General features: G+C 43.5%; 2 protein-coding genes across 3 annotated transcripts in view; one reads left to right on the forward strand and one right to left on the reverse strand.

The window, feature by feature from the left end:
• The window catches only part of DOCK4 (dedicator of cytokinesis 4), a 253,773-nt gene extending 233,702 nt beyond the window's left edge, over nucleotides 1-20,071 (reverse strand). For both annotated transcript variants that reach the window (XM_075059189.1, XM_075059188.1), the window contains exon 1: nucleotides 19,915-20,071. In XM_075059189.1, the coding sequence (XP_074915290.1) occupies nucleotides 19,915-19,951 (37 nt within the window). In that variant the 5' untranslated portion in view covers nucleotides 19,952-20,071. The remainder of the gene's footprint in view (nucleotides 1-19,914) is intronic.
• A 187-nt stretch (nucleotides 20,072-20,258) lies between these two features.
• The window catches only part of ZNF277 (zinc finger protein 277), a 53,684-nt gene continuing 47,335 nt past the window's right edge, over nucleotides 20,259-26,607 (forward strand). Inside the window, exon 1 of the mRNA XM_075059191.1 lies at nucleotides 20,259-20,374. Within this exon, the coding sequence (XP_074915292.1) occupies nucleotides 20,332-20,374 (43 nt within the window). The 5' untranslated portion in view covers nucleotides 20,259-20,331. The remainder of the gene's footprint in view (nucleotides 20,375-26,607) is intronic.

Genomic DNA, 26,607 nt, shown 5'->3' on the forward strand with positions numbered 1-26,607 from the left:
CATTACAGATACTATCAAAATCTTCATATCAAGGAGAAATATCAATAAGAAATAAAAGTATTTCACAAATACCTTAGGATAACCGGACATTTTTGAAGAAACTCCAATTTTACCTTGTCCATTTCCCCTTCCCTTCTGCTCACTCCTCTCCCAGTAGCTGACAAGCTTCTAGTCTGATTGACAGAAATGGGTAATCAGAGTTTGGTTTTGTTTAGCTATTTCAGATCTGTCTGTCATGAAGTCTGCTTTTGAAAAAGGCCTTTCTAGTTCCAAACCTTAAAGAAGCTTAAATATTGACCCCAAAAAAATGATTTGACAGCACCATTTCCTTTTTTTGCAGCAAGTATTTTCAAACACTTCTCATCAGCCCCCATCCCCCCCCCAATAAATTGTTGGCCATTCACACTGAATACAATTTGTCACAGCAAACTAATGCAATGATGATTTATTCATGCACTTAAGACTCCCCTGGGCACAACAGCTTGAGAATCAAGACCACACTCCAGACGACACAAAAATTATCAGTAGCTTATATATGGCACATTCACATCACGTTAATATAGCATAACAAAGTCACCTGTCAAACTTTTAAGTCAGAATAAGTCTAAGTTTCTCCAGTAGCAATGTTTGGAGGACAGCAAAGAGAACAGCAACCCTGTTTCTTCTTTAAATAACCTAACAAGATAGCACAAACAAATGGTCAGTTCTCAACCGTATTACTACTCCTAACTGCTTTTGACACTGATTGCATCTCTTGTCCAAATGCCTAAGACCAAAAAGGTTAAGAGAAAGTAAGACAAAACTATGCATTGCATTACAGAATTTCCAGTTTTCTGCATTTATTTTGCGAAATAAGGCCCTAAATTTTAGCCACAAAAAAACATAACTGGGTTTTATGTTGATTATTTACAATTACAAATTAGAAACAAAATACTGATTTTTCCTCATCAATTTTTTAAACTCTTCCTAGCAGTCACATGTCAATATATAAAGGCTAAAGCCCAGATATGCTGAGCACACAACCAGTAAAAAAAAACGTAAATAAGTACCTGGTGAGCTTGGATGTTCTAACAACTTTCTTTAGGGTATATCAAGAAAAGCTGTTATTTGTGATCTTAATCAAGATACTACTACTGCAAACTTGTGGTGGCACATTGCTGGCATATAGCAATCCACTACTTGGTGACACAATCTGTACACCATTGTGAACAAAAAAAATAATCTCCGTTTGACACTAAAAAACAGCTGACAGCATGTGATTTGCACAAGACACTAATAGCAAATGGTTCAAAGAGGTAATGTTTTCCTTAACTGATCTTTATAATACGCAGTATTTTGCCACTTGGGAAGTAGAAACTTTATAAACACGACAACACCAGAAATCTTCCCCTGTATCAGATGACACCAAGCCAGACCTTCCCCCCACCCCAACTCTGAATGCTCACAAATAACTAGCTTTAAAAAGAATAATGTTTCCATGTGCATTGTTTAATTTCATTTTCTAATATCCTGAAAGCAGAATATTAGGTAGTAATTGGTAGGAGTTGGACTGTTTTGTATTTCATTTCAGGGATCTTTTGTGGTTTGGGTTTTGGGTTTTTTTAAACAAAGATTTATCATCTTGTGTTGTAAAAGAATCTACCACAGAACAAGGCCACAAAGCAGCAGAGGAAGAGAAAGAAATGGGTAAAGGAACACTGGCTCTGAAGTACCTCTTTGGTACCCAATAGATGAAAATCAAAAGAGAACATAAATATTTACTAGAGAAAGCTTAAGAGCAGGAGCTCAAGTATTCCACTTCTGTTAAATAAATTATTAAAACAGTAACCTATTCCTAATGTTTCTGTTTAAGCCTCTATAGCATGACAGGATAGAGGAAGTTAAGTTTCTTGACAACTTAGTGTCTCGCCTTTAACTGGGAGCCTCATGACAAAGCTCCAAGATGTCTGTCATGGTTTAACTCCAGCCAGCAACTAAGGACCATGCAGCTGCTTGCTCACTCTCCCCACCCAGTGGGATGAGGGAGAGAATTGGAAGAGAGTAAAGCTTATGGGTTGAGATAAAGACAGTTTAATAGGACAGAAAAGAAAGGAAATATTGATAATGATAATAATAAAAAAATAATTAGAATATACAAAACAAGGGATGCACAATGCAATTGCTCCCCACTCGCTGACTGATGCCCAGTCAGTTCCTGAGCAGTGGTCCCTGGCCAGCTTCCCCCCCAGCTTTATATACTGGGCATGACATCATATGGTATGGAATACCCCTTTGGCCACTTTGGGTCAGCTGTCCCAGCTGCAGGCCCTCCAAACTTCTTGTGTATCCCCAGCCTACTCACTGGCAGGGCATGAGAAGCTGAAAAGTCCTTGACTCAATATAAACACTACTTAGCAACAACTAAGCCATCTGTGTGTTAACATTATTCTCACACTAAATCCAAAACACACCACTATACTAGCTACTAGGAAGAAAATTAACTCTAACCCAGCCGAAACCAGGACAATGTCAGAGGGAAACCTTGGGACCTCCAGACACTACGAGGGCAATCCAGCAAACTTCTAAACCCCACACCTAAATGGACCTCATGCAGGTCCCCCTACATGTCTGAGTAGAGTCTGCACAACCACATACTCGTGCCAGATCCCATCATCCTAACACGACAGATACTTTTTCAAATGCTGGAACATGTAGGCATTCAACCCTCTTAATAGACTGTGCCTCAGAGGCCAAAGTTCCCACTTCAGCATTGCCAAGTCACTGTAATCTGTCCAACAAGCAATAGAACCAGCTAACATCACACTTGTCCAGCCAATGTGGCAAGTATGTGCATAGCTGACTATATTTAGATCAAATCCACAGCCAGCGCCTGCTCAGCCTACTTTCCCCTCCTGCCCAAACAACCAGCAGAAGATACTCCAGGTAGTCAAGCAACCTTTGGAAAGATGCCATTTCTTGCAGGTATTACAGAATGCAATGGAAGTGAACACCAGAACAAAAGTGAGTGTTCTTCAATCATCTGCACAGCTTCTGCAGTATCTCCCTATTCCATCTTATTCACCCAGGTAGACCAACCCTGTGAGAATATCAAATGCATACATTGGTGTCCAGAGACAGACAGAGGGTGAAAGCTGAAAAGCTGAGACCACCTTTTACTACGAGGTGATGGTGAGTTACACTATGCAACACTTGTGTATGTGAATGGCAGTGCCAGGTACAGATGCATGCTGAGCAGCGTGGTACCACTGGGCATTTGCTGAGACGCAAAGCAGCTTCACCCAGCTGATGCTATGAGCACTCACTGCAACACAGGCGCTGTCAGGATGGGCTGGAAGCATGCCATGGCCTCACAGACCCAGAGTGTTTCAGCTAGGTATGGCTTCTCCAGGGCAGTCTTCAGATGCAATGGAAAAAAGCAGGAAAGACAACTTTTTTGTCCACATGATTAATGCATTTTTTAAAAGTACAAGATAAAAACAATCCATTGGCATTTGTACTGATACCAGAAGTAATTTAAGATTTTTCAATTTTAAAATTCAGTTCCTTAATACCCATGTGCACCCGAATCACTGCATCATGGTTGTATCTGTTGACAAAAATGGGACAGAAACATTAGAAACTGATACCAGCGTTTAAGACAGTGAGAAGTCACAGAACAGCCAATCCTTTTTCCTTTATTTTTCATCAACCAACCACAGACGTAACTCCTGAACTATCTCAGCTATGCCAGAGAACACAAGTACACAAGCTTTCAGTCAGCAGCGACAGCCTGCTTTTCAGCATGCTGCTTTACAAACCAGGCACTGAGGTCATGTAATTTGGACATAGCCAGTGAGCAGATCAGTAGTAGATGTGGGAATATAACTCATTACTGGAGACGCCCCATTCAGCACTCCAACCATGTCAGGCTATTAAGGTTTCATACTCAAAGGCATTTACCATTATGTCTCCAAGTCAAATTTATGATCCATGTTTCCTTCTTCCTCAATTTTTCATGTTGAAAAGATACAAATGGTGACAAAAAAACCTTAAGCTGCATGTTTTGACAGTTTAAGGAATACCATCACACCCCAATAGCATGTCAGAGCTACCTGGACATTTCCCACTGGTATAACCACCAAGCTTGTGCAGAGCTATAGTGTGAAGGAGCAGAACTACACGGCTGACGTTTTATCTTAGTCTGAATTGTACCAGTCCAGTTGGGGAAAGCAAGCATGGAGGTGCAGAAGCCATCATCCTCTGTTCTCTTCCAACAAGCCCATGCTTGAATGGCTAATGAAAATTCAAATGACTACAAGAATCAAAGACCCACAAGCAGTCTACAGCATAGGCCTTACCCACGTGATTTAATTTCTTTTTTTACAAAAGGCAATGCCGAGATGCCAGAAAATGAACAAAACCTACATTCGCAAAGGGAATGGAAAAACAGAAGCAGGTGGTCAAGTAGCTAAGCTGGCAGAGCATTTGGACAGTAGCCGAATGGCCTGAATTCGGTCTTTAGTAAGGTCACCAGTGTCTCCCGCACAGCTGCATTACTTGAAAACTTGAATCATATTTGTGATAAAAACAGAAAGCACTTTCAAATCCATATTTAAGATTACAGAAGTGAACTATAGAACAGAATAGGCATTCAAAACATTTTAATATTATCCATTGTGATTTGTCAATAAAAAGGCCACCACACAAACATTGTATGTATTCATCATACTTCCACTGCAGACAGCTCCTAATGCAGGTTCAACTCCAATCACTCTCTGCAACAGCCCTTTGTGATGGTATTTTGAGCAGTACTGGTACGCATGTACTGACACACACTCACCCTGTTTTCTAACTAAAAGTGCCTTGCCAGCAGCCCCAAAAGGCTCGCTCTACACAGCAGCCTCAAAAAAGAAAGTCCTGCAGTGTGCAATCAACCTTAGTTCAATAAAATCACACTCATTCATCACTTTCTACACTTCTGAACAAATACATACTCTTTATTTAATAATGGTATTTTTTGGTACACAAGTTCCACTAGCCTCTACGCTTTACATTTCACCAAGGTGAAATGAGTTGGCACAGACAATACAGGGAATGTTAATGTATTGTACAGCGAACAAAGCATTTCTTTTAAAGCCAAGTGAACATGTCATTTAATCAAGATTGGTTTGCCACTTGAAAGTTCACTTACAAATGAAATTCAAACTTGATTCCCATAAGCAACAGGACACTGACAGAATGCACTACCTTGGTGAAGCAGCATTAACGATAACATCCTACAGATAGAGATAACATCTGTAGTGTCTACATCTTTCAGCATCAACCACTGTCATCTGTAGGACACATTAGTGACTGAATCCTCAAGCTGCAACTAAATACTGCCTATTCTAGCTAATGCACTAGCACCTTAATGGCTAGAGCACATAATACAGGCAACAGCATTACCCCGTGAGTTCTCAGTTCAAGCACTCTTCTTTGGTCACAATTAAATATTGGGCCAAAAGTTTCTAAGCAGCCTTCTGGAAGTGAGAAATTGTGTATGTTCAGGAAGAGCTCATTCAGAGAGCAGCAAGCCCTTACTTAGCACCACAGGACAACGACTTTCGATTAGCCCAAAGCTCATTAGCAACATTCAAGAATCTCGGAGTCGTTATCTAGCAAACTAAACCCTGCATGACCTACAAACTAAGATAAACACAACTGATAACAGAAAGCTCGGATCTGAGGTCCTTACCTAAAACCACACAGCTAAACAAGATACAATGAAAATTCAAGCTGAATCAAGCACTTCAAAATCTTGACATGGTCTTGTTTCTGAAGTGTGCTTTAGCAAGATCCATTTAGCACCACAAGTAATGTTATATGTCCTTTCCAAACCATAAACCCTGACAGCATATTGTCCAGAAACAACTGCCCAGATCTGCTCCCCCCCATCGTCTTTATTCTGCAAGTTTTGCAGCAAACCTTAATTACAGCTTCCCTACTGGACAGGCAGGCAGCAGATGCCACAAAGAGGCCATTGGAGCATAAAGAAAGCTTCTCACAAAGCTTCCCACGCTTCCATATATTTTTGTGCCTTTCACTAGTCATAACTCGTCCTCGCTCTCCATGCCTCACTACCAGCTTTTCCCTCTGTCAGTTCACTAGTAAACCCTTTTGCAAGTCCCAATTCACGACCTGATAAAACCACATAGCAATTCTGACCTCTCTGCCCCTGCCTGTCACTTAACTTAGCCTCCATAATCCCTCATCCAGTCTCTTCCCAAGACCAGGACTGACAAGCTTCTATTGGGTTTGCCAAGTTGAACTTTCTAGGCACATCTGTCCAAGTCTCCCTTCACTTCTGACTGAAGCTGCTGCAACAACCTGCAAGCTTCCATTTGTTTTGTTGGTTTTTTTTAAAAAAGCCCCTCCAAAAAGTTACAAATAAAAATACATACTTAACATAAGTGTTGTCATGATTTATAGCAATTTACCTTTGCAAGATTAACAAAACAAGTAGTTTCTAGGTAAAAACAGTTTGCAAGTAACCACAAAACAAGTGGCATAAGATCTTTGTATATATCTCCACACAACTGTACAGATAAATTTCTTTTTCATATTATCAGAAAAATAAACAAATTTAGCCCAAAACTAGTGTTGTACAGAAAGGATAGCGTTATTTGGGAGAAGCACGTGGGTAATTTAAGTTGGGGGAAGGGTAGAAGTTCTGGTTCTAAGTCATTATTATAGGAGACATTAGAAGAGCCAAGTGCCAGAAAAGCCTGCCAAGTGCTATTCACCCACACACACACGACTGTATAATGCTGAGTTGAAGAGAGCTTGATATGAGATTACAAAGCAAATTATATGAAATCCTGCTCCATCTCTAAGCTTGGAGAATTTGAGGCATTTAAATCAGGTATGGTCTACTGTTTATGTGGCACAACATTTTACACTCACAGTGTCAGTGTTTCAGTGCGACATCCGAAGCCGCAGCATTCTTCTCGCCTCTCCGGGGCCTGCACGACATACCACAGGCTGCAGGAATGCCTTCACACATTCATTAAGTCAACATCCATACAGAACACAAATTTCTTTTTAGTTAGTACGTAATAACTAATGCTAGGAAAGAGTCAAAGAATTTTATGGCTGAACTACACATTGGTGAATTTCTGTAGCTAAAGTCCTCTACAGAGGAAGAAAAATGACCATGTGATGGAATTACCCAGTATCCAACCTTTGGAACTAAAAAGAAGCAAAGCCAGACCTGCCCAAACAGCTTTCCTATTAAATATAGATCTGAGGAGACCAAGCTATTCTTTTCTAAATCACTTGTGTATTTTATTATTAAATTGTCTTCATATCTACCCTTCCGTACAAGCTTTCACTCATAAAGCACTTCCTTTTGCAATTTGATATTGTAGATCTGTAAAAAAAAACAAACACCAAAAAACACATAGCATGTATACAGATGTGAAGGCTAAGGGTCATCTAAGCTATCTTCGCAAAAAGCAACAGTAATACCAATGCCTGATAACAACTCTCTGCCCCTTAAATTTTGAAGGTACTTCAAGGATTTAAGACTTCAGGGAAAAAAGTAAATATTGACATTTTCAGACAAGTTACATATTTTGAGATCATGCTACAGAACTCTTCATAAACAGAATCCTGGATCTGAGCCATCGCAATGATTAGCAGACATAGGATAGCTGTTTTTTCTCCCCTTCGCCTCCCAGTTCATTGTGGTAAGGCTGAACAGCAGGGACACACAAATTCAAAACCTTGTGTGAAAACTGATTGAAAACACACTCAGCAACTGTAATTACGTCACAAGCAAGGTGACTGCCAACTTGAAGAAACCTGGAAAAAATACATACACGGGTTATGTATCACATTCCCGTTCCTATTCTCGTACACTTCTGTACATCAAGCATACCCACCAAACACTCCCCAGCAGGATTTAGATAAAAAAATGCTTTGAATACAGTAAAAGTCAGTTCACAACTGCTCTAATTAAAAAGGGGGGGAAAGACACCCAAGAAAATGCCTCAAATATGAGGAATATTACATATGTGATCCCCTAGCTTTGGAGCTACCATACCAGAGAAGTTCCAAGGATGCTGTTTTGCATTTAACAGACATTGAAAAGTCTATCGCCATCGCTTCTAATTTTGTGACACTCTTTTAGCACTCTAACTATTTTAGCAACCTGTTCAGAGTTGACAAGAATCAATCCCAACTTAACATCCAAAATATGTATTTGGACAGTTCCGCTTGTTGCATGTGGAGATGAAGTTTGAGATGGCGAGGACAGGCAATTGCTTACTAAGCAGCCTCTAGAATAGGAAAGCCCTTACTGCCATGCGAGTCAAAGTGCTCACATTAAGACCATAGCTGAACAGCGCTAGCAAGTAGGAGTAACCTAAAATTTGCGAAAGAGTTTTAGCACTAGCAGCCAGGTCCCGTTCAAAGCAGAAAAGCCCCACTGCTTGGCAGTGCCAACGTAGCACCAGGACACACTGGTGCGCTGCGGCCGCAAGGCGCTTCGAGCAAGACACAAGAGCAGCCCTGGGGTCCTGCCATCTTCTGTACTCCCAGCTGCACCCTCCCTCGCCTCCCCCACGCTGGCACACGTACTCTGGCAGACAACCCGAGCCCGGCTAGAGGTGCTGATCCAGCAGAAATCCCTCCCTGCCAAAAAAGGTGATTAGTTTTCAGCCAGATCAGCTCTTCTCAACTGTTCATCGCAGAAGCTGTTACACAGGAGTGGGGGGGGAAGTGCATGGCCAGAGCTGGGCGAGCACCAGAGCCGGCCTGGACATGGTCATGCTGGTCCCAGACAATACATTCGGCTCGCCAAAGTTTCCACACACACATACTCAAGACAATATGCTATTCTGAGTTTCCCGAATTACTTTAACATATGGTACTGTAGCTGTGCTTATTCCTATCCTACACAAACCCCGTATTTTTACATAAAACCTGCTATTCGTAGTCTACAGAGTGCTTTTGAGGTTTTGCATAAGGTATGTAACAACATAAATGGCATTTTACAGAGGTCATTAAAAAGCCAAACTTATGACAGTTCTGCAAACAATAAATCCACTTCATAGATTAACCAAAGGACTCTAACTTGCTAGTTTAAAAGAGTCCATTCAACACTTATTAGCTAAATAAGTTTATCCTGGACCTCTGCTTCTCTAAAAATGAGCACCTCCCTATCAGTCCAGTCCCTTTCTACTTGGGCATTATTTTACTGAGGAACCCACAAAGAGAGGCAAAGCGTGCTGATAAAGACCACAGATCTCTATCAAGCTGTACAACCACATTTATGCTTTAATTATGATGCTGTTAACCAAGAGAGCTAGAGGCAATGTTTATCAATATAAATTCAAACAGATCCTTGTAAGAATCATCATGAAAACCTATGCGATTCCTCTAACATTACAGTTGCACTTTTTCTGTTTACTAGGTTAAGTTTTTCTGAATACGTTGGGAAAAGAGGGAACCACATAATTTGTGCCTGTTAAAGTACAGAGGCTAGCTGTCATTAATCTCAGCCATCTTTAAAACTGGTGTTATTTAATATACCTATTAAATACACATTTTTAGAGGCACTGCTGTTCAAGCCCCAGCCTATTCAGTAGAATGGAGTCTTTGCAGAAGTGAAACAAAGAAACATGCTCCTTTGCATGCAAATACATCAAAACCCAACAATTTTCAGTCTTAAAGGCTTCCCAGTGAATTTTCTGAATGTAAACAAGCATGACTGCAGTTAAGCTTGAAGAAACAAAAGCAGTGGATGTGGTCTAACACCAAGCAGACAAGTAGCAGCAGCAAGACTGACACCACTCATCCTTCATGCTGCCAGCAAGCCAAGGCTTTTCATCAGGGGAGCAACTTTTAAATACTACTTCTTAAAGCACATAATTGCTCAGCTTGAGATAAAACTACTATTTTTTTTTTTAATTAAAAAACCAAAACCAGTGTTTTCCAGAAGCAACCACTAAGAGTAGCTTAAAAAAAAAAACTCTGCAGGTGACTATGGAGTGATTGATTTCCATATCACCCTGTCTCTGAATTTGAAAAGCCCATTACACCAGATTCCTCTGAATATTGTTTACCATGTAACACCTCCAACCACTATCTCTAAAGAAGGTTAAACTCTAAAACCAACAGTTGCCTCACATGCAAGAACACACACTTTCCAGGAAAAATACATATTATTCTGATATTTTACTTATTTTCAGCATCTTTTACTATGCTTTTTCAATTAATTGGTGGAAAGAAATTGTTCAAAGCCTTTGGATAATTAAATCATTAGAAAAAGCCTAACTTGTATGCAGAAGAGACAACAGACAAGTCTTGTCTTCCAATCTGATTTGGAAAAAAAAAAAGAAAAACAATTTAAGTTACTGAATTTAGCTTTCCAGTTATGTAAGCAACTGGAGAATCTGTAACTTGAGATGCTTACCATTATCACTGACATATTTTCCCCAAGACAAATATAATGGCAAAGTATGTGGAGGCAGATATCTCCACCCTCACTTTACCTATTTAACCTGGCAAGCAATAGGAATAAGCCCATTTGTTCAACACAGTTGAGCACTCACAACTACCTCTGGCCCAATGAGAAAAGTTTAGCTTTCAGGTCTTGTTATTCCAAGTGGAGGAAAAGCTAACATGAAGGAATATCATTTTGGCTTGAGTTATAATTAGCTATTCCTTTTTTTTTTTTCTGATGTGGGTGGGTAGAGGAAGAGAAGTAAGTATAGCTACAGTAATGAACTCTGTACAGAACCAATGTGTGCTCTCTTACACTGAAATAGAAAAACAGGGATCTTCTGTTTTCCACCTTAAGATTTCCTCTTTTTTTGTCCAAAGTTTTACAGACCAAAAAAGGAAGGAAGCTGGGGGCAGGGAGGGAAGGTAGAGGAATAGGGAAGAGAGATAAGTGAAGAATGTTTAAGAAATTTCCACTATTAACCATGAATAACACAGCAGCTCTGCCAGCTGTTGTCCATGAAATTGTTTCAAAAACACATGCTCAGATTTCTTCTTTCTTTGTCATAGTAAGAGGTGAGACAATGCTAACACCAGAAGGAACCATTCTGAATCCCGTGCAAAAGCAGAAACTGCAAGTCAAGCTCTGTATCCTCACTGTACTAACAGACCTAGTACAGATGTTAGGAAAGGAACCACACAGCCTAGGAAAGAGGCATATTCCTTCAAGGTACCAAACATCAGCCAACTTTATTCCTTATAAAAACTACCGTTATCATTTAAAAAAATTAGTATTTACAACCTGTGACCCATCTCTATACCACTTAGTTTCAGGGAGCGTACCTCACAGTTATACCTAAGGAATCAGAAGTAACTTTATGAACCGCTGATGACATTTAAGTTTCCCAGGGCTACTTTTTCCCCAAAAATAAGACAGTACACTTAAAATCAAATAGCCATCTTTATACAGGGCTTTTCCTCAGAAAAATAGTATTCTGTATTTTACGGGTAACATTATCTACAAAAGCACAAATGCTACTTCATACAACTATTTCATACTTACATAGTCTGTGACATATCTACAGCTTGATTAAGGATCAAGCTGTTAGCCATTGCTGTTTGTATAATACAATAATGAAATAATACAATTTTTGCAGCTAACTTGCATTTAACTTATGTAACAAAACAAAGCATGAGAAGTACTGGTTTCTCCCCTCCTCCAACATCTCATACATGCTTAGCTCACTACACTGCTCTGGAGAAAAGTTAAAATAAGGCTTCATGGAATAATCATTTGCCTTCTGCACTGCAACCTGTAACTACAAAGAGTTTCAAAAAATGAAACATTATCCTATTATATGTGGTCGATGATTTATGATAGTAAGAGAAAATGCTTTGTTTTCAAAATAACTAAACAGAATTCAATGACTTCTGTAATAGAAGAGCCCCTATTGTGCAGTTGGTGCTCACCTCTTAATCACAGCATATACAGATTCCCATACACACAACGTAAATTATTTATGAAAGTGTCAGTACACACCTTTATAGTTAAGAACTCATTTTGCATTTCTAAATAAAACTCAGGAGTCATAAGTTCAGTGCAAACTAAAAATCAAGACATCCCAAGCAGTGGATTTGAGGGAGCACCCCATTCTTCTCTGCTACAGAAAGATCTGAACAAATTCAACATTTAGCTACTGATGACGTAAGACCAGCCACCACCTGCTTCCAGAGCCCTGAAAGCACACACACACACACTTGAAATCCAGCAACACAGAAAGCAAAACTAAGATAAATTTAAGTTATTCCTCTAAAGCCGTATTGCGAGTTCTGCTAACTAAAAAACCCATTTGGGGGTTTATTACCTCATCTATTTCTGTTTTTCTAAACACAAACTACCAAGAAAACAAAACTCTGTACCAGAGAGCTAAGTCAGACTTTACCCACTTTCAGTTGTAATAAATTCAGCTGTCACTATTAACGAAGTAGATAAATAATTGTACACGAATCTGAAAAAATAAGTTGACTTGGTTCCTTAACTAGAGAAAGATGAAAGGTACAATCAGTATCAGCAGGGGTTTTTTCCCTTATATTAGCTCTCCTTCAAGAGCACAAGCACACTTTTTTGCCACATCCCATAATAAGATGGTGGTAGTGTGGTTTTTTTTTTAATCCTGCAAAACTGATTTGATTTTATCCTATTTTCTTACTCAGAACAAGAAAAAAAAACCAGCAAGCACAATCCATTACAAACTGCAAAATCCAAGCTTCTTCCTTTGTCCCTTTAGCACGGGTGACTTTCAGAGCTGCATTGTTCACAGCTCTCCTATCCACCCTTGAGCATCTGGAAGTTAGATCAGCACTATTTTCAAACAAAACATTTCAGGTGCCCAAGAACTTGAAGTTGACAAGTTATCATATAATCTTTAAACTATATAATTGGGAACATGCATTCCAAATAGCTAGAAACATGCATTATGAAGAGAAACAGAAAAGAGCTATCACTTCAGTCTCTTGTCATTGTAAAGATCTGAAAAATACATTCCTTTAAACATGCAAAGACACACTAATGGCAAATCATCATCATGCATTGCTTTTCTTAACAAGCTCCACTTCTGTTAGCAAGTACAGTTCCTAAATGGCATCTCTCACAACAAAGCTGTCAGACAAGGTGCTTCCAACAGGGTTATGTGAGAAAGGAAATTTGGGAGCCAGCGTGGCTGACAAACAGGAGAAATAGTATGGAAGAGGTGCAGTTCACTAAGGACGCATAAGCAGAACTAATCAGCTGACAAATACAGGATGGAAGAATGACTGTCTAGACAACAGTATTCCGGAAAAGGATCTGAAGGCTTGATTAGCGATTCCCGACTGAACATGAGTCAATGCAACGCTATTGCAAAAGGAACAAACATCACACCAGGAACAACAAGCAGACACATCGCCTAAAGCACACGCTGAAAGATTCTCCTGCTTTACCTGATAAAGCTTTCCTGTCCAGTTTTGAACATAGATCAAATGGTCAAAAGTAAGAACATCACCGTCTACATGAAAAGGATTAAATAACTGGAGCTACTTCATACAAGGAAAAGGAGACAGTCTTGGCAAGTCTTCATATACACATAATGATACATGCAAGAGGAAAACTACTCCAGTGCTGAACACTTTCTAGTAGTAAGATTGCTAAGCACTGACTACAGAAGTTGCAGATGCTCCGTTATCAGCATTTTAAAGAACATTCTGGCAAACATCCTTCAGAAGTGACAGAATTGACTTGGCCTTGAGAAAGTAGTACAGATTAAATCTCTCAAAACTCTTTCTAGACATATTTTTCCTATATTTCTATTGATCATCTCCAAAACAAAACCAATCCTTTGTATTACATAATGTTAGAGACTTTCATCACAAATTAAATGCCCGTGACTAATAAAAAGGGACATCTCTCCATGTTACTCTCCTGGCTTCCAAATCACTGGAAAGGGAACAGTGGTCACCTCAAAGGCATTCTGCCCAGCTCCTCACAAAAGGACAAACAGCAAGAAAGTGAGGAAAAGCAGAACAAAAGGTTACTCGATGTACACAGTTACATGCAAAAAACCCCACAGTAACAAAAGAAATTCCAGACTGAAAGCAAAGCAAAACCTTCGTATTTCAACTTTTCCGTGCAGAACCACAAAGACAGGCTTGAAAGGACTTTGAGGGTTTATCTAGTTTGTTCCCCTGTACCATCACAGAATCAACTACAAATCCAGTAGCAAAAACAACCCACCAAAAAACCACCCACGCACAACACTCAACGTCTCTCAAAACTAAAGAAACGAAGCAACGCACTTCCCAGGGGTGTGAATTCTCTGCTGAAAGTGCCTTGTCTCAGTTGCTGAATACATTCAAGTGTCACAAATGATCCAAGCAGTCAAAATGCTCTCCTCAGGATTTTCCCTGATCCCAAGACTCAAATTATGAAGAACTTTATAGACCAAAACCTACACAGTGAATTACATTCAGAAATGAACCAGAAACAATGGAATGTGGTGGATAACATGTTCACCTTGAACCAGGCTGTAAGCATGAAACCGTATTTTATTCTGAAGTCTCATTTCTGGGCTGCAGGTTTGGGAAGCAAAGAGATGTGTCAAAGAGACAGTCTTGCAGCAGTGCAATAAGTTGCCGATATCTGCATGGTAGGAGTAAAATAACCAATTATAGCTTCCTTGACAGATAAGTTAGTGACTCCACCACATGCTGTCTGAGGTCCCAGAAGCAATCACAGATTATATTAGCCTATACTAGATAAAAAAAGCATTCTCCCTTTCAGCAGGGAGACCACAGTCTCCCCTTAACTCCTTACGTTATTTAATTCACCATTGTTCCATCATCTTTTGGCTATATCTGACCCAGCGAGTAGCCACACAAGTCCAACACTGAGAATTGTGGCAAAAAACATCAATACAGTGAAAGAGGAAGAAAAACAGTGTCATTAATATACACCTAATGGTGAAATAACATTAGCCTTCAAAAATCTTCCCCAGTAGCTCCAGGTATGTCATGAATAGGAAAGATAAGATCTCTGAAGGGCACCAAGTAAGAAGGCATTACTGAACCAGCTAGCTCTGGGTTGTCCTTAGGAGATGATAAAGACATTGAAAACATCACATCCGTACTAAAGACTCCAGATTTTTGGAGGCAGCTGTTAAAAAAAACATTAAAAAAAAATCTTGGTTTAGTCTTATTTTAAGGCAATTTCACCACTTTATCAACACTTGTTTAACTGAAGACTAGTCTTATGACCAAAATGACTTAAAAATCTCAACCCTCATATTCTGCTCTCCAACACAATATCATCAGTGATTTTTTTTTTGGTCCAAAAGCTGTGAGTTGAGATCATTCCATTTTTGAAAGATACTGAAAGTTATTGCTTATATAGAAGACCAGGAAAACATCATCTTTATCTGACTGACATCCTAAACTGACGCAAAAGCCTCCATGACAATGCGTCACATGTCAAAAATCTTCCTATAGAAAATGCGTGGGTCTTCACCATCTCAGACAGGTAGAACTCAGGGAGTATTTCATAAAATGAGAATGGGTCCCCATTGCCCCTGTGAAGTGAAAGGGGCACTGGTATTCTGCCAACCTCACTCTCAGTGCCCCATAGTACCTCAGGTTCACCTGCTTGCAGATGACCAGCCCCACAAGCAGTGACAAGCTGTAACAAGAAAACAAAGATCATCCTCCAACTGTTCCTTAGCCAAATGAGCCCAAAAGTGCAGTACGTTTTGCCTTGCCTCACCCTTAAACAGTTATTTAGGCAGCTTGACAGAAGTTTTTGATATAGCTAACTATTAGTGGCCACATTAGTCTAAGACAAAAATACAAACTGACTTCCACATAGAAATGTGAGGCAAGACTAACGTAGGAGAGCAAAGGCAATAAGATCAAAGGCTTCATTTGTACTACTTGGAGATGGATGCGTGAGAGGCTGATGAAGTGTTTGCGCTAAACAAAACACATTATATTAGAAGCCTAGCATGCTACTGACAGATACTGTTGAGCTAAACAAACCAAGCTCATTTACAGTAAAATTCGCTTGCAGTCAAAAAAGTGATTGCAGCATGAAGAAGCCGTCTTAGCTATCTTTCAGCAGGACTGCTAGCGAGACTCGTCTGGCTGCAACTCGGAACAGGGCACAAGCCAATTGATTTGGCTTTTGTCTATGTGCAAGTCAATACTGCTCCTGTGATCAACTAATACACCACTGTCTTTTTCCCCCTATAAACCTCAGCTTACAGCACAATGTCATTTGATCCTTCCGGTTTTCTGTCTATAAAATAGGAGATGGCCACGCTTCATACTCCCTTGGGAAGGCAGATTTATGGCTTAACCACACTAAAAATACCAAGCACTATTTAAACTTGTCTGAGTTAAATTGGTATGTTTTGCTGTATGGAATGACTTCAGGATATGGAATATCATTCTGCTTATGAATTGGATAATGCATTCAGCAACTGTTTTTAATTATTCTCCTTAATTAATCTTTCCATCCTAATCCAAAAAAAAAAAGGCTTCCTGAGAAATGCTGAGAAGCTTTGTGCTCAGTAGAAAAAGGTGAATCACCTACATTCCACAATGCATAACTGCATCCTTACAGATTCAGGTAAATCAGATCAGATAAGGCAGTATGCAGATCTGGCAAGACAAAAAGAAAAACTGATCCTCTATATTCAGGCTATCTAACAGAACTTGCATCTTTACTCCAAAGAGCAGCTACAAGGTAATTATGTAGTCCTGTGATTTATTTATTACAGCTAGAAGTTTCCAGTTTGCACCAACCAGTAAGAGTCACCTTTGAGAGCTACACTTACCAGTTTGCTACCTGCAGAGCATCCACAGCTATGCATTCTTAAATGCCTCATTTTCACAAAGGGTTTGGTTATTGTTCTAAACAATAACAATATTGTTCAGTTAGGTTCTGAGTTCATATAGAACAGCACATAGTATTTACATAAGCCAACTCCATTTGACATCTACCAGATTTAGATACTATTAACAGCAAAAAAAAAAATCCTACCTCTCCCAGCCTTACATCAGCATAGTTTGTGCTAAATGCTCCACATAACTGACCACTGGATCCTTTGTGCAATGCCATCACTAGTTTGACACAACAGCTGAAGATGTGATTCAAAACATACGGAATTTCAAAGCGCAACACAGAAGTTTAACCTTCTGTTTTGAAAATAAAAGTATCAAACCCAGACAAAGCAAACTTTCTCAGAACCAGAAATATTCCAATGCTTATTTCACCTTTAGCACCCTGAGGGATAATATGTAAAGGACAAAATCCATAGCCTTAGAAATAAAAACACAGAACTGTAGTACACAGGGTGTCACAAATATAACAATGTTCTTCATTATGACAGTGTGTCTATCTACTAGGAAATGAACTGGCAGCATGTCTGCCTGCTAGTAATGAACTCTGAATAAAGCAACCTGCTCAGTAAAAAGCAATTAGATATTATCAGTGGCTAGCAGGCAGAAGTTTAAAAATTGAAGAGGAGAAGATTGTTACTTGTATTAACTACCCCTCAAAGGGGGAATCAGTCAGGCTGTGCAAGTGAGCAACAGCCACCTGGTTACCAGCAACCCTTCAGTGCAACCAGGTGGCTGTTGCCTGGTTATTCATCCATTTTGGCATGTCACAGTGGAAATGTGCAGCACACAGCATGTGCTGCAAAATTCAGATTGAAAATGCAGATGAGGTCTGATGTTGATTCAAGCCCTGAGCTCTTTATACAAAGGATACATATGCTTGGTACAACTAATCGGGATTCTCAAAGGGGTTTTAACACACCCATTTTACCAGGACAGATAAATATATCAGTATTAAAAAAATATTTAGAAACCTAATAATCCCATCACTAAAAAAAGAAAATACATAAGCAGGTCTGTGGTGCAAAAGGCAAGTTTGATCTATGAAATTCACTTTACATGAAGTTTAAAGAATTATACTGTGAGATACAACTCTTTCTCCTGCCTCCCCTACCGCTGCTACAGAGCACAATAGCTTATACAATAACGGGGTGTGAAGATTTTGCAGACAGCACTCATCATGCAGGTGAGTGAGCACACAGCATCAAACGCAGTCCGAGAGAAAAACTACATTACTTCAGGTTAGTATTTCAACATTTTGCAAGGGTCGTATGAACTACAATATCATGCCCGTCCTAGGGGTATAGAGGACCCGAACTGAACAGTGGCTTTTTGTTACTAGCTTGAATAGCCTTTGGAAGCCAAATCACAGAAAACCATGGAATGAATTTAAATAAGAATAAGCATCTTTCTGTGACTATTTTATATTTACACAAATAAAGAGGATCTTTGTAGCGAACTACATTTTCTGGTTGATCCAAAGGAAGCCCACTATTGAGAAACAGCAACTGTATCTCTTTGGCAGGCATAAGATTTCAGTGACACCAGCCCTGGGAAGTGAGGAAGAGCTGGACAGTGATCCATGTGCAAGTACCTGAAAAAGGTTTACTAAACAGAGAAAGTCTTATTTAAGGGATATCACTTAATTGTTTATCAACCAGGGAGTTACTCAAATAAGGGGAACAGTACTTGGCTGCTTGTTTTCAGCATTAGAAAAGATGCTCCGTAGTGATTTTCAGCTCATAAATCAGGGGAAAAAAATGCTTCAGTTGTGAAACAGCATGCTGTGCTCCAAAATAAAAATAAAAAACGCTAACAAATAGACCGAGAGGAGGGCTGCAGCTTGAAATACTTGACTGCTAATATCCAGCATGCCATTCCAGGGAGTCCCAGGGTGGTTTTTAAGCCTCTGCCCATCCCCGTAAAGAAAGGCGGGTGGCAGAACTAATCAATATCTTGCAACCCAGCTGTGACCCGGCCAATAAAGAAGCCCGGGAAATAAATCCCGCCGCCGATCTCTATAAATTCAGCGTTCGGAGGACGGCAACATCTGGGCTCAACTCCAAGCGGGACGGAGCGGCTGGGCTGGGGGCTGCCTCCCGCGTTAAGTGCTCGGCGGAGCGGTGCCAGGAGCACCACAACAAAGGAGGGCTCCGCGCTCCGCCCGCCTTCCCCCCTCACCCGCACAACTCCGCGTTCAACTGCGGCGGCAAACACACCGAAAGCTGCTTACGACGCCAGCGGGTCTGTGTAACGCTTCAGCTGCATCTCTGTCAGAGGGGGGGCTATTGTCCGGGGCGAGCCACCGGAGCTCACCCGGTAACGGGCGGTTTCAAGAGGTGGTGCCAAAAAGGGGGGGGGAAAAAAAAAAAAAAAAAGATCAGAGCGAGTCTCCCCGATCACTTCGCAAGTCAAACCAACGGGCTCCAGAGCCCTGCACCGGGCAGAGTTGAATAAATAGGCAAGGAGGCGCGACTCCCACCAGCGACACTTTGTCTGCTTTCCCCCGAAGCCGCCACAAAACCCCCGAGGCGCGAACAATGCCCGCCGCCCCGCTCCTCCACCGGCCCCCGCCGCCGCCGGAGACCCTCTCCCCGCCGGGTCTCCGCTCCCAGCGACGTCTTCGAAGGCTTTGCTTTGTTCCCCGCGAAACACCAGCCTTTCCACCCAGCGCCGGCGGGGAGAAGCCGAGCTCCCGCCTCGGAGGCGGGGGACCGGCCCCCATCCCCGGGGCAGCGCCGCCGGAGCCGCCGCTCGGGCCACCGGCCGCCCCTTTTGTTGCGCCCCTGCGGAAGGGACCGCTGCCCGCCGCGGCGGGACCCCCCGACCCCCGCCGCGCAGGGAGGGCGACGCGGCCGCTCACCCGGGCGGGGCCGCCGCCTCAGCTCCCGCGGGAGACGGCAGCGGCCCACGCCGGCCCCGCCGCGGGATGCGCTCCCCGCCGGCAGCGCCGCTCCTCGCCCCCCCCCCCCACCCCACGACCGCCCCGCTCTCTCTCTCTCTCTCTTTCTCTCACTCACTCACCCACGCCGTACTTCTCGTGCTCCGTGGGTATCCACATGCTCGCGGCGTGCGTGCGCCCGGCACCCCGCCGGCAGCGGCCGGCGAGCCCGTCCGCTGCCCCGGCTGCTCCCGCCGCGCCTCAGCCGCGGCTGCCCGGCCCCGGCGGCGAAGGCATTGTTCCGCCGGGCGGGCGGGCGGGCAGACCGACTCCCTCCCTGACTGACTGACTGACTGAAGCGCGCTCGCCGCCAGCCACTTATATGCCCCGTCCCGCTGCACGCCGGGGAACGTAGTGCCTCAACGCGGCCGCGCCCCTCGGCGCCCGCGGCCGGGGGAGAGACTACGAGCCCCGGCTGGCCCCGCGCTCCCCGCCGGGGCGGAGCTCGGCTCCCGGCGGCCGCCTCACGCCGTGGGCGGGAAGAGCGGCGCGGCGGCGGAATGGCGGCGTCCCGCGGGGCCGGCGGGCCGGCGGCGAGGGGAGGTGAGTGCGCTGCGGGGACCCCCCCCCCCGACCGCCCCCCGGTTCCCCTCCTCGTCTCCCTCGCGGTGGGACGGGGCCGCGGGGCTCTGGGGGAAGGGAGCGGCGGATAGGTGTGGGACAGCCGGGAGCTGGCGGGGCCGCGGCGCGGTCGCCCCTCAGGGTCGGGGCCCCGGCGGTCGCCCGTCGGAGCGGGATTCCGGGGGGGGGAGCCCCCGGGCAGCCCCGTTCTCGCCTGCCGGTGGTGACGGGGGACGTAAGCGGTCCCGCTGGTCCTGCTGGGGGCCTTTCCTTCTCTTCGCGAAGGCCGGCGTTTGGCAGAGGAAGCTGTGGGGACAGGGAGAGGTTTCAGCAGCGAGTGAGTGGTGCTGGAGAGGGAATTGGTGCCGGCGGTGTGCCGGAGCTGGTAGTCTGGGTGGGTTTTGGACTTCTCGCCAGCGCACGCAGGCACAGGGGTAGAGAAGAGCAGGCGGCATACAGCGAGGGGCACAGGTGGGCTGTCGGGGGGATAAGTCGGGCAGGGTAAGCAGCGAGAGCAGCAAGGTTTCCATCCTTGTTGAGAGGCCTGTATGTCTATGCCCTTCCAGAAGCAGCTTAGCTAGAGCTCACCGTAGCTAAACTGCAAGAAATCCTCAGGCTGAACTGATCCTTGTCAGAGAAACTCAGGCTTTGTGAGGCAGGAGCAAGAGCTTGGGTTACATCTCCTGGTCCTGTGGGAAGGCGCAGGCAGAAAATTGGGGACAGCTCCGGCCATACGACGCTGCTCTGCGGGCCTCGCCAGGTACAGGTTGTCTCTAGGGCGAGTACTTCTGGTGTTAAAAATGTGTTCTCCGATCAAATCATCACTCTGAACTGGTAACTAGAAATTTTATGGGATGATTCAGTTTGAGCTGAACAAAAAAACAGAGTTTAATGTTTTCACATTTAAAAGAGGAAAGCGGCATAATTTTTTTTTTTAACTTCAGTTTGGCTTTTAGCCTCTACTGTCAAGTTATGTTAAATTATTAAGTCACTGACAGTGCGAAGGACACAGCGGAAGGAAGTCATGTGCAAGCAGGCAGTTTCAAACCTAAGAGTTAGAGCGCATTTATTCCATGTTTATCCTTCTAGTTGTCAAACTTTGGTAGTGAGTGATCTTCTAAGTGGCCTTTGTGTTGTTTCTCTAGTATGTACCCTGCTTCTGTTCGTAAAAGTAATATCACTTTATTTATGCTAGTAGTTAAAGCAGGACTCACTTTATTTATGTGTTGCAGTGTGTTGGTGTGAGTGTCTCCTACATGAAAAGCCAGACCCTCCTAGAGCACTTCCACCCTGGTGTAACTGCACCCAGAGGCAAAGCTGTGCTGTTTTAACTGTTGAAAAGGACATGCCCTTTTGTCTGTGCAAATCTTCTGTGTGAAACCGTGTATAGGTCTGTGGTATACTAGAGGTGATGAGGTTACCCCGAGGTTTTTCCAGGTAACTCTTGTAAAGACACTGGCACCACTACAAAAAAAAGTTTGTTCCATTGGAATTCAGAGTCCTGTGCTGTTTTCCTATTAGTGAGCTCAAACACTCATTGAAAGGATTAGTGAACTTTCGGTGTCTTTGCTCCAAAACTCGCTTTGCATCTTCTGGCAGATCCTTTGGAGTCTCTAGGTGACGAAATGTGTAAAAGTCACTATTGAAAATCAAAATAATAGGTGCCAGGCTAAATTAACTTCCACCTCAGCCTGTAGACTTCCACGTACATCCAAGCTATCCCTTTCCCCATGAGAGAAGGCTGCCAACGTGCTGGCTGGGAGTTATGAAATTCTGCCACAGCCTTTTAACTGCTGTCTGTCATGTTAACCATGACTGACTTCAGCATGTTTGTATTAAGATCACAGCCCATCTTTCTTCTTCCCCTGAACAAAGACAAGACTACCCAATAGCTGAAATAGCCTTTTCAAAATTATTCCTTTAGAACCCATTCGCTTAGGGTAAGCAGATCTTACACGATAAATCACATTGTCTGTGGGCAAAGAAATACCTTGCCTTAATATTTGTCATTTCCTTGTCTCTGAGCAAAATCCTTATTCTTTCAGAGGTTTCATTTCTACAATGCTATTTGCTGTAGCAACACCTTGTACTTGTACTTGCATGTGCATCTGAGAAGGCGTGTCACTTCTTTGGACACAGTGTATAGGAAAATTAAATACCATATTTTTTCCTGTCTTGCTGTTTCCTATTTACAGGAAATCCTGTGCTTTTATAGTCTAATCCAGGACTGTTGCTTTCTAGTTAGTTCCCTCCAGCAGCCTTCACCAAGTGGCTTTTAATAAACATACCACTGTCCACAGTACAGTTTGTTCAGTCTACATTAATTATGCTACATAGTGGCATTTCTTTACAGCATCTGTCAATGGATTTTAAAATGAGATTTCTTCTGTAAGTGTGTCTTTCATAGTTTCATCGGCAGTCTGACAGTTACGGTTTCCTCCTTGGGGTCTTTATGTGCTCAAATGCTTTTTAATACCATGTTGCTGGAGTGTATCGTGCCAGAGCACAGCATGTTATTCCTTCCACGTCTCTCTCTTGTGTCTCATTTGTAAGGGGATTCGGTTTACTGTGGAAAACTGAAGTTTGACTGGTCTTGCATGAGTCTACCTTTCTTCATTGCTACCTAGAGGATACTTTAGTGAAAGTTGTTTTGTTCCTGATACTATAAGCATTGCTTGTTTAGCCCAACTCTTAAGTTCTCTCTGTTAAGGATGCTATGAGAGCCGCTCAACCGAGTGGACTCTGGGATCCAGGGATTCCTCTTTCCTGGTTGCTGAAATCCAGTCCCATGCACTGTCAGACCTGAGAGGTTTCTCTGTCCGGGTTGATGGATACATCCCTCTTTAAATTCACAAGCACCTCCATGTTTGCAGGCCACTTGCATATAAGCATGGGCTCTGAGTCTGTTTAACACCCATTCCTGGACCTTGGGCCCCTTACCCAGCCACTGGCTCAGACACCCAGTCTTTGCAGGTGAGGATCTCCTCCTACTCACCGGCTGATCCAGCTTGATGTTTCCTACCTGATGCATAACCGAATCTGGTATTTCGGATGCTCTTACCTGAGCCATCTCAGCCTCACACGGTATCACTGATACAGTTACCTCGGCCTTGTGTGCCTCGCAAGATTTCACTCCCCAGAAGGTCCCAACACCGTCCCCCTCAAGCCTTTGCAAAGCCCAGCCACCTCTTACTTAACCCCTCTCTTAATTACCTGAAATCCAGCCCTTCCTCATCGCGCCTCGGCAACTTTTTCCAGCTTCTCACTCTGTTATTTATGTTCAGCCATTTCTCATGTCGTCCCCAGTAGTTTCTCATGTTAGCTAAACCTCAGGCCAGGGCCTGTGTATCTTATCACCCTTTCTGCCCTGCGTTCAGTTTCAGCTGCCAGAAGTTGGGCTTGCTGTCTCATTGCTGTGCCCTCGGGGTGTCCCCTCTGCTGCTCCAGCCTCTGCCAGCATGAGGTTTTGGTGGGTGTTTTAGCTTCCAGTTAATTTTCTTCATAAAATTCTTCGTGATTTTCCCCGTCTGCTTGTGTATCAGCAAAAAAAGGGCTTGATCTGGCTTGTCTCTTCACTTCTGCACCAACCACTTCTGTCCTTCGTGGCTCTCCAGCCTTTCACGCTGTCCTCTCATCTGCTTTGAACCTGCTTTTCATTTGTCACTTGTTGCCTCTGTTCCTCAGCTGTCATCTGCCTCTAGAAGGCCCCTCTGATGCTCTAATGACAGTTCCTTAGCCAGTTACTCTCCAACATTAATTCGGTCTCTCCTGCCCCTGCTTTCTCCCATACCCAGCTTCGGTACTCCTTTTGTCCTGCCCCTTTTCTTTCCAAACCACCAGCCACTGCTGCCCACAGCCCTTCCTTTGGTCCCACCACTCCTGTCCTGCTGCCGTGCATCTCACCAGCTGTCGTCCACAAGCTGCTTCTGGATCCTGTTTTCAGCCCTGCTCTCCATACTTCTTTTTTTAATTTTAAATATGTTATGCTTTTCCACCTCTAATTCCTGTGTATCATCCCCTTTCACCATACCACTCCTGGCTCTCCGCGTATGTGATCTCTCATCATAGTCCCTGCACCTTCTTCCTTAGGATTAAACTTCATTAGGCCTGATGGAGTCACAACAGCATGAAAGGTTGTGAGGCAAAGCATCAAAGCATGACTGCCACATGAGGTACCTGGCTCTCAGCAGCGTCCTAATCTCTGCTCTTAGGCATGAGCAAATTAGGAGTCAGAAAGATGAAGTTTCTGTGTAGCTCTCCTGCCTACTGAGCTTGGTAGCTAAAAGTCCACCCAAAAACTTTCAGGAGTGGGGGAAGCGAGGCACTTGGGTCCCATGTGCTAAAACACAGATGGGATTTGGCCTGCATGTTGCTGCTTCACTTTTGTTTTGGAAGCTGGGAAGTGAGGAGGGGAGTGGACAAGTGTTTCCATTTTTTCCACTCTTAAGTTACGTCCCCAAGTTATCGGTAACTCCTGACGATAGCACTGTAGTGACAGCTTCCTTCACATTTGATACTCCAAGCTATGTTGGAGGGTACAGTGCTGCAGGGCACCTTAGACAAAGCTCTTGCATGCATCAGGGTAGCCCTGCTGAAGGAGCAATTAAAGGGATTTCCTGGCAGTGGCCCCTGGCCACTTATGGCTCTTCCAGAAAGGGAAAATTCTCTTATTCCCTTTCCCTGGGAGAGGCAGGCAGGGAGGGACGTGGCAACAGTAGCAATGTATGTGGCTGTGCCCTGCCCTGAAGCCAGTTCTCAAGGTGTGGAGGGTTAAGGAGGGTGGTACTTTTGAGTCCCATTTGGGGTGGCAAAGATTGATTGGGATTGAAGTGCACTAGTGAAAACACTGTAGACACTGAGTAGACACCCTCACTGTCCGATTCAGAAGGACACGCACATTCATGGATCCCTTGAACGTTACCATGGCCTCTAAACCCACGTGATACCTGTGCCTGAGCCCTCTTACCCAGAATGCAGGTTTCCTCCTGTTTGCCAGCAAATCCGACTTGGCGTTGGCTATCAAAATGGATACACACACTCACACTTGTCTCACATGTACCCCACAGTCATGGATCCCTCAAATATTAGCAGTGTCCCAAGTCTGTTGTCTGGACTGCCTTGCCAGGCATCGACTCTGCCCGTGGCTGGACCAGCACTGACTCAGACCTTGAGTCTTTCCAAATACAGGTCTCCTTCTACTCACTGGCTACTCCAGTTTGAACCTTGGTAGCATATTACACATACACGTGCATACAGGGTTAAGTTCACTAGCAAAGCATAGACACACCACGGTCCCTCTAGTTGCTGGTTCCTGGACCTGCAGACCTTGAGACCTGCAGCATCTTCTGCAGTTGCTGGCACTGAGACCTTGCAGCAGTATCACACATAGGACAGAGGGTGAATTACACCAAAAAATGGTTAAGAAAAGGATTTAGTAAGAAGAAAGGAAAGACTGTGGTGATCAGGTGCAGGGTTTGATCAGACAAGAAGTCCGTTTAAATGCAGCTGGCCCTTTTTATTCCCCCCACTCCCTGCCTCCATTTTCTGATGTTTGTCCCCTCCCCATCCTTCCCTTGCTCTACCTTTGGCCCCGCCTCTAAATTTTCCATAAGATATACATAATCCCACAAGCCCCTTCTGATATCCCATAGCAAGTTTCATGCAGTTCCACAAACACCCTCAAATATACCATAATACATATGATAATCACATTTTCCCTTTCTTATCAGTGACAAAGTTCAGGCTGAACCTTTTCAAGGCTGTGTCTGAGTAGTTCCTTTAATGGCATTAGTTCCTGTAGTGAACAAAGACAACTTACTGTCTCTCTTATCACCTGCTCATCAATGTTTTTTTGTGTGTAATCTACCACTTCCCTTGTTATTTCTTCTTTCTTTTATACTGAATAGTCCTTAACCAAATAAAGTAATGAACCAGGTGCCCTCCCATCCCACACATCCTTATACTACCCCTCCTATTCAGATCAGCCCCGAGTGAGTGGGTTACCTTCTTCCTCTTCAAGTATCCACAGCACGCAGGGTTGTGAATAGGGAGCTGCTGGCTGCTCCCTGCCGTGGGTGAAAACCCCAGCAAGGTGACAGAGCAGCCATTGCCCCGAGCATACAGCTGCCACTTCTTGTCTGTTCGTTCATCAGAGTTCCTCAGACCTTAGCCTGATGGGCTCACCCAGCCCACCCGTATCTGCCCATTGCTCTTTG

This window comes from Buteo buteo, chromosome 28 (assembly GCF_964188355.1).
Source record: "Buteo buteo chromosome 28, bButBut1.hap1.1, whole genome shotgun sequence".
Classification (NCBI taxonomy): domain Eukaryota; kingdom Metazoa; phylum Chordata; class Aves; order Accipitriformes; family Accipitridae; genus Buteo; species Buteo buteo.